Consider the following 13,594-nt stretch of genomic DNA (forward strand, 5'->3'; position numbering starts at 1 on the left):
TTCTAGCCACTGGGCCATCTCGGCTCAATGATGATTGATTACATAGATGTTGTCTAAGTTTTACAAATGGTTGCATTTCGCTTAGTCGAGTGTTTTCGTTCCACACATTTGCATACAATGTAATATTTATTTAATTTTTATATTTTTGTTTTTATGTATGTGTGTGTTGTGTCTAAGGCGGACGGAAACATGTGCTTTGATAAACCCTATCGTATCCTTTTATTGACATATTTTCGAGAATAATTTGTGTTCATTGTTGTGATAATTTGTAATTACCAGATTCATTATAAAATTATTTGTATTGTTTTCCTTATGATTTTTAAGTTTTCTCAGTTTTTACATAACACATTAACAGCCTGTAAATTTCCCACTGCTGGGCTAAGGCCTCCTTTCCCTTTGAGGATAAGGTTTTGGAGCATAATCCACCACGCTACTCCAATGCGGGTTGGTGGAATACACATGTGGCAGAATTTCGTTGAAATTTGACACATGCAGGTTTCTTCACGATGGTTTCCTTCATCGCCGAGGATGAGATGAATTATAAAAAAAAATTAGGCATATGAGAATTCAGTGGTGCTTGCATGGATTTGAACCCGAAATCATCGGTTAAGATGCAACCACTGGGCCATTTCGGCTCTAACAAGGGTTAAAAGACACCCATTTGTTTATAATTATACTTAGTATAGAAAAATAATTTACGCAAGCGTAATCAACCTTATATAATGAAATGTGTTTGTCTCTACAAAATAAATTCGCTTTGAGTCGTTTGTACGGCTAGATTTTTTAAACTACGCAACAGGGTTTCTTCAACCTAAAAGCTCTATATAGATCCTTATTTATATTTCGTCTTTGATATATATATATATATATATATAGATATAGATACATTGTATTGTTTGTTTTGTAGAAGTCAAGATAAGCTTACATTATGTTTATGAAGCGAAGTCGATATACATCCTGTATTGACTTTTAAGGGAAAGGCATTCGATTCTATAATAAAATTCTGACGACATTTACATTCGCCTAATAGACATACTATTGACGATAAAAACGTTAGTTAGTATTTGTTTATTTTTATGTAGAGTTTTGAATTTAATACTTATTTTATGTAACTACGGCGAACATTCTTAAGCAAGACTTGGCAAGTCTTCTCAAGATCTGATCGGCAGGAAAGAGATCGGATGAAGGATCTTTAAGTGCATTCTAGAACCTTCTAAATTATAAATTCTGAGTAGTTAATTATTATTTAAAAAAATATATATTTTCTTCACCAGGCGGAGCTAGTAGCGGCAGTGAGGCGGCGCGGTCGAGGAGACAGTGATGACGATGAGGACCTTGGCTTACCCCGAAGTCCACCGGCTTCTCCCCCCACGGATAAAGCCGATAAGGTAACTAGTTGTTCATATTATACAAGCAAAATTAAGCCAATGTTGTGCTGTCTGTGTATATAACATGTAATATATTATGCCAATTGTCATAGTTACGATTGAACGCTACAGAAGTTGTGCTACAGCGCCATGTAGTGGTCACAACAAAGTAATAATGGAAATTTCCAAAGCAAAGCTTTAAGTGCCAACTTTCTGTCTATTAATTCTAAATAACATCCATTTTTACAAACATATTGAACAAACCAGCTGCCTGTTCACTTTATACCGTTTATATACAATTAAATACAAATTAAACCATGAACCCCTAATGTCACGGCTTTTCATAAATATTTACAAAGTAATAATCATAATTTAAAACGATTAACAAAAAACATTTTCATTTGCTTACAACTAGCGACATCTAAGCTTTGCTGTCAGTACTAAAGAGTGTTTAAGTTCTTCAAATTTATCATAGATGGCGTTGCAGTAATGCCAATATATTTTAAGTAAAAACGTAAATTATATATTTTGATTACAATAAGATAATTCCAATTTGTATTTCTAGCGAAGTAAAAATATATTGCTTATTGATGAAATAATTTGATACTAATAATATATTATACCAATAATGATTATCTTATTGCGATTATTATGTACCTATATAAAATTTATCTGTTTTCTATTTATTTATAGATCTTAATTTTAATAGATTTAATTATTCCTAAAATTTGAAATTAACTTCATAGATGTATTTTTCGTTTTAATTATATTAAAAAAAAAAATTAAAAAATATTTTGGAAAATTGCTTATTATTTTGGCGACTTTGGAAACAAAGTATTTTTGATTGTTCAAATAAATAAGATTAACTTGCATTTTGTTATTGTTCATTTTCTTACTTGATAGAAAAATGTCGATATATTCGATTAATAAGTCTACATATACCTTTATCACTATATTTTTTTTAACTTATAACCTATTATGTAATTCAATCGGTTGGTTTTCGGCAATTGTTTCGGTTTCGACTAGCGATCGACAATAAACCAATGATCGTTTAGTTTAAAAATTTCTATCATTGTTAGCGTATGATATTCATTAAACGAATAGTTATTTGACCTCGACACTGCACTTTCACCGCTTCGCCTTGTATGCAAGCGAATTTCTTTCCGCTTGTATTTTTGTTAGACATTATAATATAAATGTACGTGTTAAAGAGTAAAGATCAATCTAAATAAAAAAATATCTCGCTGACGTCATAGTCAATTATGTAATTGCAAAAATATACGAAACCAAATAAAATACTAGATATACAATTCAAAGGCCTCCCCATTTATTATCATTCAGGAAATATTTTATCTTTTTTGTTTCATTCGAGAGTTTCGGGACTTACTCGAATGAACAAACTTTTAGATCTTATCTACAAATAATTTATCGTTAAGTAGACCAAAACCAATTAACGATGAAAAAGTTGGCTGAATTCCACGTAGGTTTTATATCAAAAAACGAAGCCGAATTATTTATACGGTTTTACGTACGTGGTTTACATTTACACATTTAGTAGAAATATCATAGTTTTGTCTATTTGTCTGCAGCTGCCTAACATCACATTATAACTTTGTTAATTTAGTATTTTTTTTGTCTCAAATTATTGCTTGTAGAATTAGAAAAACCGAATTTAATCTTAAAATAGCTTCATCAACACTTTCACGTATAACTCTCTATATTATAACACCTGTTTTAAAATTTGCGGACATAAAAAAAAGTTAGTGTTTATATTTGTCTTCTAAGACTAAATACAGTGTTAAGATACGTAAACGCTTTCGTTATTATGTAAATCCATTTTACATACAAGGTAAGGCTATGTAATATTATTGTAACGGCTCTGCATTTCCAATTAAGGTTTTAGTTATCTGTATCTACAGCGCGATAGGCAGTCTATACGCGACCTTTGCCTGAAACGCACGCGCGGGAAAAAATCGTTTTAAATTGAAATTTGACATTTATATATATTTTAATTTTTAGTTATAGTTATAAGTGTTCGTAATAATAAAACAGTGTAGTTTAAGTATTTTACGTTAACAGTGATGTGTTTTGAAAACTCGTTTTTCAGTTTGTGTTTGAAAAAGATATAGCGTAGTTACATTTTTTTTTTGTTAATTTAGCTAACGTTAAATTTATGTTCAATGTTTGGTACAAAAATAGATATTTTAATATGTAGCGAAAACATTTCTCACGCACGTTTCGCGCCTGTTCAGAAACAAAACTATAAAAAAAAACCAACTGACATGGAAAGTCTATCTTCTAGCGTTTACGCGGAATTGTATTTTTTTCGGCAATAAATTATATTACGTGACATAATAGTAAAATTAGCTTAAAAAATCGTAGCGTGATTTTCTAGTGCGTTTTATTAATATTACCAATAATAATTGCAAATCGCTACTGAGATCTAGGAACGAAGCAAATCGTAAATTGACATTAATATTTCGTATTTATTTCTGTCGGAGAATGCTCGATACGTTCCCGTCGTCATCGAGGACGCAAACTTACGCAAAATTATGTAGTTTTTTAAAATAAAGTAAATTAATTATTACTTTAGTCGTAACTCGTAATAATATAACGACCACTAAACTATTTTATTAATAAATTAAAATTCTTATCGCTATATTTTTATTTAATTGAGATAAATCTTCTTTAAAAATAATATACATATTAATACTGTAGTATGTATAATAGCCCAATATTTCCTTAAGATTTTAGCATTTTAAAAGGTAATACATAGTAAGATAATAGAACATTCTTAGTTTGTTGACGTTTAAACCAAAAGCTCAAATAACTTAATTTTCATTAAAGTATTATAAACTTAATACAGAATAAAAGCACGAACGATTTTAATATCGAATCTGGTTAATCGGTTCTGCATAGAGCACCATTGTGCTTCCATGTGCTTAAATTTTGATTATTATTAATCTCGTGCTCAGCTGTGACGGAAAGATATGATGAATCTGTTCCCTATGTACATCACCAACTAGTACTGTAGAACAATATTATAATACTGAACAGAGGAGGTTAGCAGTTGGATACTTATTTACTGTTAATTAAAAAGAAATAAAAATGTCTTAATTGGTCATAAGAGAAGTTAACAACAAAAATTTATTAGAGTACAACGGCGGTAATCGATTCCAAATGTCAAATACTTCGCTCAAAAACTACCGAAGAAAAGAAAAAGCTATGAATGGATAATAGTATTAATGAAAAATGAAATTTAAAGTAAAAACCCAAAACATCATTTTGCAATGGTACCATTTTGGTGCATAAGCTCTTCTTCCTTTTCACTGATATGTATATAACAGAGTTTTACAGTTCACGCCGAGCGGTATGATGATACGTGGGAATGGTTGTAATCATCATTGACAGTTCATTTTTATGGGGTGACGAGACCTAGATCATATTGATATGACTGGATGTGAAAATATCTGCTTAACGATAGTAATATATCAACGAGGTACTTAATCGTTTTGCATGGAGACATAACTCTTTGTACTGTTTTGTGATTTAAAGCTCGAGATACCAAGTATAATCACAGATCTATAAACACACGACCAAGATGAATCGATTACGTAGAGGGTACAAAGAATCTCACTCACAACGAAATAATTGCGAAAAATAATCAAAATAAAATAAAATAATAATTTCGAAACAAACGAAATATTTGCCGACACGCAGTTGTGTATCAAATCAAAGATAAATTATCTTTGCTTAAGTAGGTTTTTATTAGCTGTAAATCGCTTTACTGGTAGGGCCTTTGTGCAAGCCCCATGTGGTTAGGGACCAGCAGATATATAGTATTATTGTGTTTCAGTTTGAGGTTTACCCAGTGTAACTACTGGCACTTTATAGTCTACTTGGAGACTATCGTCCTATCACTTCTCGATAGAGTGTTCATGTCGAGAAAAAATCACCTCCAATAAGAAATAATAAATATCATTACTATTAAACTATCAGCAATTCCTAATATTACTTCTACGGCTATAGAAAATCAAAAAAAAAAGCCTGTAAATTTCCAACAGCTGGGCTCTGGTCTCCCCTCCCTTGGAGGAAAAGGTTTTTGAGCTTATTCTACCACACTGCTCCATTTCCATTACGATTTATATTACAAAGTGATTTCAAGAGCCAACTTGCATACAAATATTTAGATTTTTAAACAATGCATTCAACTAAGATCAGTTTATTAGAATACTCTGGGGTGAAAGGAGATATTTTTGGTCTCCACTTTTATATGATGTATCTTAAATGCACTTTAAATTATTACTTATATAATTTCTATCCGGTTCTTCGCTATCAATTCCGCTTTCTGGTTGAAAATAATATTGGATACTAACTATTATTAAATTTATAAGTTTAATCATTCGAATAACTGAAATCAACGTAACGACAGACCCGCTTACCTATAAAGCTGTGACCAACGTAATAGGATATCACCTGAATTGAGGTTAAGGGTGTGATCTCACGGTGCTCACAAACTGTGAACAATTGTATATAGTAATGTATAGAATCTTTATATGTGTGCTTGTTTTTGTGTGAGTGAGCGCGCGTTTTTTTCAAAGGTTCCGGTGTAATATTTTTATTTATGTAGATAATATATTTCGCTAGTTCTTGTGGACGTATTTGTAATTATTAAATAAATACGTTGCCTGATAAATATCTTTGTGTAATTAAGTGTCATAGGAATTCGGATACCGGATATCCGATATTTATGATAGTCATTAAAACTATTTGTATCTGTATTTTAAGATTTGAAAAATCATAAGAATTTGTATTTAAATGTGAATCAGCATGGATTTCGTCAGATTATATTAATTTAAATTCATCCATTCTAATATTCCAAATAAATAAAGAAAAGGTGAAATTGAAATCGTAATGATTATTATGTTTTCCGTTGTCCATATCAATTTACTAATTCGATAATTCTATTCGAGAAACCATAAGCTTCATGTAACCAATACGAAAATAAAATCAGTAGTAAATATGGTACTACTTCTTGAGTCGAGATTGTAAAACGCCTAATACTTAACAGAAGATTGCGAGTTCCAATTCAAGCGCCACAAAATTTTCGAGCATTTAATTTGAATAATAATTCATCTCAAACTCGGAAAAAATCAGCCTCATGTGTATTGTAATAATTGTCGCAGTCAAGTTTAATTTGCGTTTCGTTTAACAGCCTAGCCATTACTCTGAATGACATTCAGCCAATACATCGTCCGTTCATAAATAAATTGATTTGAATCTCTTAAAAGTAAAATAACAATATCTCATAAATTTAACTGATTGAACGACGCCTGGGTATTAAAAAGGCTAGGTTATTTATTGAATGGCTAATTGAGCTAGTCACCTGCGACATATACAAATAAGAATCCTCAGGCTAGCCGGAGTGGCCGTTCCTTTTTTTATTTATTTTATTAATACACTACGAAGTACAAGAGGAGGGGAGGGGAGTACACTTAACATCAATAGCATATTATATAGAAGTACTTAATCACTTAATAGGATATGCAGTGGTTACTTATGACGTACATTATGAATAACGATAATATTGCGACTTATTTTAAGTATTGTTATATCAATTACATATATAATAATATACATATATATTAATTTGCTATAAACATCATCATAATCGTAGTAAAGATAGTAGAACGTATCAGCCATTATTACATATGCATCTAAAAAGTTTCGATAAGTATTTATTGTCATAATTACAGACAATAAAGCCAAAATAATGGTATTCTATTTCATTATTTATCGAATATGTATCTGAAATAGTGAATGGTACAAGATATACAATAGCTACAAGCGATATTTTAACCGCAGACATACGATCTTGTGGTATGTCGAGGAAGCACCTAGACTGCCGTTATATTTTTAATGAAATCGCTTTAGCGACGTCCATATTATAGTGTTTAATCCCTTTAGCCGTTTACGTCAGTAGATAAATATAGGTTCTTTATAATACCCTATGCCGTGCGATTCAAATTGGGTTCTTTGACCACTACTTTACTGGGACAATTTGGGGGCTTCAAGATAAGTATTCGTGATTTTTGACAACGGAAACAATTATCAAATTTTAAGTTATTATTGATTGTTTCCCTATACTGCAACCGAATACTTATTCGACTGCTCTAAAAAGTCTTTCATATCATGGGAGGAATTCGGGAGCTGAATCTTTTTAATTTAGTCACATTAAAGCAGCCTATTGGCTATCAAAAAACGACCACTGAAAGAAACCTAAGAACAGGTAAAGGCAGGCCAAAGATACTTAGCGAATCTACTTACTCTGGATTGAGGAATGCATTTTTTGGTATTTCATAAGTAGATTTCTACTTTAAGTAAGTACGATATATCAAAATACATATTCAAATATGGTCTTTAAAGTTTAATTGAAAAAGTGTTGGCAATACTTAAGCGGCTAATTTCAATTATCCATGGTTTGGTTTCAATCTGTTGCTTAAGAATACCTCTGAGTTCTGACCCAATATTTTGAAATTTTAAGGGCATATCAAATCGACTTCCAAGGATATCATGCGTCTTTAAACCATGCTATCTTTTAACCAGGTTTTGTATAAAATTTCAATTGGCCGAGGTTACACCTACGTCTTTTATGTTATCTTCATTTATAATGGATTTTAATTCTAAATTCCTCTAAAGTGTTTGTATATTTTTATTATCAATCGAGATTTCTTCAACATATTTTCACAAGAAAAGTTTCCAAAATATCGAACTTTAAAAGTTTTTAATACTGATGAGATTCACCAAAATATTTTTTTGGTAACATTTCAAAATACTAATGTTTGAATAAAATGTGCTCCTTTTTTTAAATATTTTATCGCAGTGAATTTTATCTGCAATGGGTGCAGTTTCAAATAATTTGTTTTCATTCTCTCGAAATGATTAAACTTCTACGTCTACATGTAATTTCAACGATAATCTTGCCAATTATAACAGTCGGATTTATTCCACTGTTCCAGACATGACTTGATTCGTTTCCGAGCTTTAAATTTACTTTATCTTGTAAATCTTGTAATTGCTTCTAACGGACCCGAACCGTGTTAGTGTTACACAAGTGAGCCTTGATCGTCCAATGCCACACATTCACGCCCGATTGTTGTGGGCGGCGTAGATAATCGACACGTCATTACGAATATATATGTAGACATACAATCAAAATTATTGTTAAATGAATTGAATATCATCCGATTATAAGAATTTCAATGTTCATCTACAATTAGGTTAAACGTTACAATTTTGCGATTATAAGAAAAGCTTTAAATTCAAAATATACAATTTTCAAAGGATCTACAAATCCTGAGGCAAGATTGTAAGTCTAAACCCTTCGGCCCATGTGTACTTAATTTCTGTTTAGAAAGTTCCTCTCGTTCTCGGCAGTGAAGGAATTCGTTCTGAGGAAACGTTCAGAAATTCATATTGTAGCTGAGTAGGGAGTAATGCCCTGATCTTCTTCAAAACGAAAGAATCTGAGCCCAGCAGTGAGACATTTACCAAGCTGTTACTTTACTTTTTTATTATTTTTAGATGTTACCTAATAAATCTATATGAATCTGCGAGCATCTCGAAAATTGAATTCTACAGTTACCATAAACAGTTTAACATTGTTAACTATTATTAGGTTTAAAATCTGAAGTAGTATTGAGTATATCTAGACACGATATAAAATCAAACGAATAAAATATAACAAAAACATTTTGGCTGACCTTAATTAGGCGATAAAAATCATGGATTGGCACATCGCTCGGAAGCGCGTCCGGTTGTTGTTTGGCATTATGCAACGTGGATGCTACGACCCAATGAGTACGATTTGGACCAAAAAATGTGTAAATCATTCATTTTTAAACAATAGTCTTAAATGAAGGCTGCACTGGTTGATGAACTTTGTAATGGTCGGGTCTATCTGATCTGTTCTTTGTTGTCTTTGGCAAAGGAGGAGGTGATTTGATGATGATTGGTTTCTTGGAGATGAAACTGGCAAATTCCAAGTTTATTAGCTTCATAGTTCTATAAATTCAGAATGATGTTGAGACATATCTACTATTTATTGAACATGTCGGTTTTTTACTATGTATTTAACTAGTTTTCTATATATTATTTAATTTTATAGTATTTAATGGTTTGGCCGTGAAAGAGCGATTTTCCAGACTGACAGAATCACTTTTGCATTTATAATATTAGTGGAGGTTAAGTCTATATGATGTACATACAAAGTGGAAATCCACTGGGATAGAGTCGTATATGGAACAAATCGATATTAAACTAAGATCCGGGCAAAAGTACTGCACTTTCATTTGCTAAATACTTACTTAATTTATCTCGCGCTGGGCCAACATCACGAGGAAATCTGCATGAGTCGGATAAACGATATAACCAACGCAACGTATATAACCAAACTACATCGGGAAAGCTTCAAAACTTCTCGCTTATAAGGAAGTATACCTTTGTCCATCTAAGGAATGTTTACGGGCTGTAATATTTACTTTATGCACTTACATTTGTTTATACGTGAAGAAAATCGATAAATTCAAAGCACAAACCATTACTTCTAATGAACGTATTTTAACAAATAGCCATTAACTTGAAGGCGTAGTGTATAGCGTCTAATTTCATTAAGTATTCCGTTACTAACAACGCTAAGGTAGAAGCTAAAGCAATATAAAGATCAAAAAGATCATAATAAATAGGGTTGCCAGCATGCTGGCAACACTTTTAAATAATTATTTTATCTAATATATGTATATATTAGATAAAATAATTATTTAATTAAGTTAGTTTTACAATCGACGTTAAAGTTACCTTTACTTATTAACTTATGTACGGAAATAAAATCGTTGCAGTTCGGTGCTCTTAGTTTAAGTTATGATTTTAACTGTAGAGTTTTGTATACGTTAGCCGGTGCCTTCAGTGGTTCGAAGATGACCGACCCAAGTTAGAAGCAAAGGGAAAATAGAGACAGATAGAAGAAGATATTGATGATGTATTATAAATTATTTAAATATCTGAAAGGTATAATACTTTACATAAACTGGTATTCATTACATTAAAACAAAAGACGGACACAAAATTATTGTCTGATACTTTTGTCGGACAACGTATAATATTTTACAATATCATCGCGGAAAATATTCTGAATTAGTTGATAAATATCTGTAATTATGATATAAGTGAGATGATTATATTTCTGTTAGTCCGTTACACATATTAAAGGATTATGTAACGCTGAATAAATTCCGTCGAGTTTTTTTTCGAGAAAGGTCTTTTGCCGAGTGTATTTTGTCTGAAATCTTAGTAGTTCCAATTTGACTATTGAATAAATTATTAAATTAAATATTGTATTAATAAATATCTAAATTTTAAATATGTATAGCTATTAATATCAATACTAGTGACTGCTTACAGCTTCAGTCGAGTCCAACATGATGGTCGAGGAGTTGTTAACACGCCAAAACTTAACAAGCAAATAAATGACACCTATTTTAACATTTAAAATTATTTAGAATAACAATTGTCACATCAGTTTACTAGGTTGAATTATTATTCAAAAAAAAGTCTTTTAACATAAGAATAAAAATACGTAACGCCATAACGTATTTCAGTGAAATTTACAACTTGACACAACTTGTATCTTGGAATCGTTCCAAGCCGAAAGTGAGGTCTTGTGTTATAACGTCTACCCACAAAATCTGCTACAGTACGTCCAAGAGTTATTGTTATGTTACGACACGTTATTATAGAACATAATTGTAACATTAGCAGATATTAACTGTTTGTATAAAATAGTTTTTGTTTCAAGTGAGGGATATACATATGTACGTAAACGATTAAATTGTATATGAAAAAGGATAAAACAAAACAGACATAGCTAAATATTAATAGTGCCGTTTTGCCACTGTGAGTCGATTTTTCTTGTTTTTTTTTGGCGAGCTCTAGTTATCAATAAAAAAAAAAAATAAGATCAGAATATCGAACGAAACTTATAAATTCATTAATGTTTTCTTAAAATTTTCAATAATGATTACATTTTTATTTCAACTATCGGGTGTACATTAGAAATGTCGATGTCCAAAAGATTATCCTCTGGCTTTGAACCCAGGACTTACAGTTGCTTAATTTATATTATATATTGAATGGAAACGGAAAATCTAATTTTTGATTGTTGAGTTACAAAAAACCATGGACTGGTTTGGTTTGGTTTTGGACCATATTAATTCAATGGAATAAAGGTATAGAGATGTGAATGTTAAAAAATCCTGATCCTTTGGATTGTTGTGCTCACTTCTAGTATAAACTGACTTTACAAAAAGTTAAGTATATCTGTAATTCATTGAAAACATTGTTGGTGACTGTTTAATGAAAACATCTGTAGAGATGGACAGATGTTTTCATTTGTGTTGGTGTTGTGTGGATATTTAAAGGTCACAGATCCCGAGTTCATAGGTTGAACCCGATTAATTTTCTTCCGTCGTAGTAATTTTATTCGGATTTGCTTGTCATGTCAAAACTTGACGAAAATTCCTCGTGTATATTTAAATAAAACAAGATGATTTGTAATGTTTAATAATAATGTCAAAGAACGTATAACGATTGAAAGCGATTGGTGCCGATAATTAATAATTATCATCGGTAACCCTATCAAGAGGTGGTGCGCCTGCGCAGTGGCGCGAGGTTACGCACGCTTTCTACCGGCTTTCCATGGTTCAATTGTTTTATGATTACGATTTACTGCTAACAATAAACCATTTGTACTTTTGTTTAATGCACCAATATATATTTATTTCAATTTACAGTTTTACGGCTATATATCATTTTCAATTATAAATGTTCGATAAGTTTCGTGTTTAAGAAGTTTAGCCGGTTTCGTTGCTACGTAATTTATAATTTAAAAAAAAAAAAACAACTATATATAATATACAGCAAGTCGATATAGCGTATCGATAGCGATGAAATGATAACTATTAACTAAACGCATGCGTTTAAGTTTGGACAAGAGCGTTTATATTTTTAAGCGTTTTTATTTCGAGTATGAAAACGTGCGTAAAGTTATTATTTATATCATTTCAAAACGTAATGAATATTTATTTAATTGCGTAGATTAGAAAGACCGACATAATCCGTTAAGAATATCATTGCGACCGAAATTGATCAGGAGGTTGCAGTTCTTCAGAAGACTATGTATTTTCCTTGTAGTGTAATTTAAACATAGTAATTTCAAGTTGCTTTTACATAATAAATATATTATTATTAGTTTCAGTATAGCTCGCGGTAATTGAATAAATATATGAGTTAATTTTAATGTGTCAAGTATATCCGAGCTCTAAAATATTGATGTACTAAATATAATGACATAGTCAATACCACGAACATCTGGGCTAGGAGCCTTTTTTTGATCAGCTAAATGTACGGGATAGGATTAATTGAAAAAAAAAAATAAACGATTATCTATGAATACGTATCGATTTGTCAGCCTTATAAATAGTTCAGTCGTTGCACGTGATTGACGGACAAAGAGAAAATATATTGGTTATACAATTCATATTTATTATAACTTTAAAGATCGTGAAAAGAGATGATTTTTATCCTTTGTTTGTTCCATCAGATAAAAGGCAATCCGTCATATCCATGTCTCTCGCTATCTTATGCTAAATTTCACGGCAATCGGTCAAGGCGTTAAAACCAAATAAACTTTCACATTTGTAATATTACAGAGTGTATATAATTGTTGTTTTTATATATTATGTTTATGATAAACCAAACCGAGATGGCCCAGTGGTTAGAACGCGTGCATCTTAACCGATGATTTCGGGTTCAAACCCAGACAGGCACCACCAATTTCATGTGCTTAATTTGTGTTTATAATTCATCTCGTACTCGGCGGTGAAGGAAAACTACGTGAGGAAACCTGCATGTGTCTAATTTCAACGAAATTCTGCCACATGTGAATTCCGCCAACCCGCATTGGAGCAGCGTGGTGGAATATGCTCCAAACCTTCTCCTCAAAGGGAGAGGAGGCCTTTATCCCAGCAGTGGGACATTTACGGGCTGCTAATGTTAAACCAAAACAAAATGCGGTTATAAATCTTTACATGCGTTAATACTAAATTGGTTTCGTAGACAAAAATAGGTTTTAAACATTAGTACTGAATTTATAATATAAAATATTATTAATG

The 13,594-nt window shown here is 31.3% G+C and overlaps 1 protein-coding gene across 3 annotated transcripts in view; it reads left to right on the top strand.

Annotated features, from left to right (window-relative positions):
• LOC125072241 overlaps positions 1-13,594 on the top strand; it is a 132,314-nt gene that overhangs the window by 102,528 nt on the left and 16,192 nt on the right. For all 3 annotated transcript variants that reach the window (XM_047682765.1, XM_047682767.1, XM_047682766.1), the window contains one exon: positions 1,275-1,388. In XM_047682765.1, the coding sequence (XP_047538721.1) occupies positions 1,275-1,388 (114 nt within the window). The remainder of the gene's footprint in view (positions 1-1,274; positions 1,389-13,594) is intronic.

Source organism: Vanessa atalanta, chromosome 21, assembly GCF_905147765.1.
Source record: "Vanessa atalanta chromosome 21, ilVanAtal1.2, whole genome shotgun sequence".
Classification (NCBI taxonomy): domain Eukaryota; kingdom Metazoa; phylum Arthropoda; class Insecta; order Lepidoptera; family Nymphalidae; genus Vanessa; species Vanessa atalanta.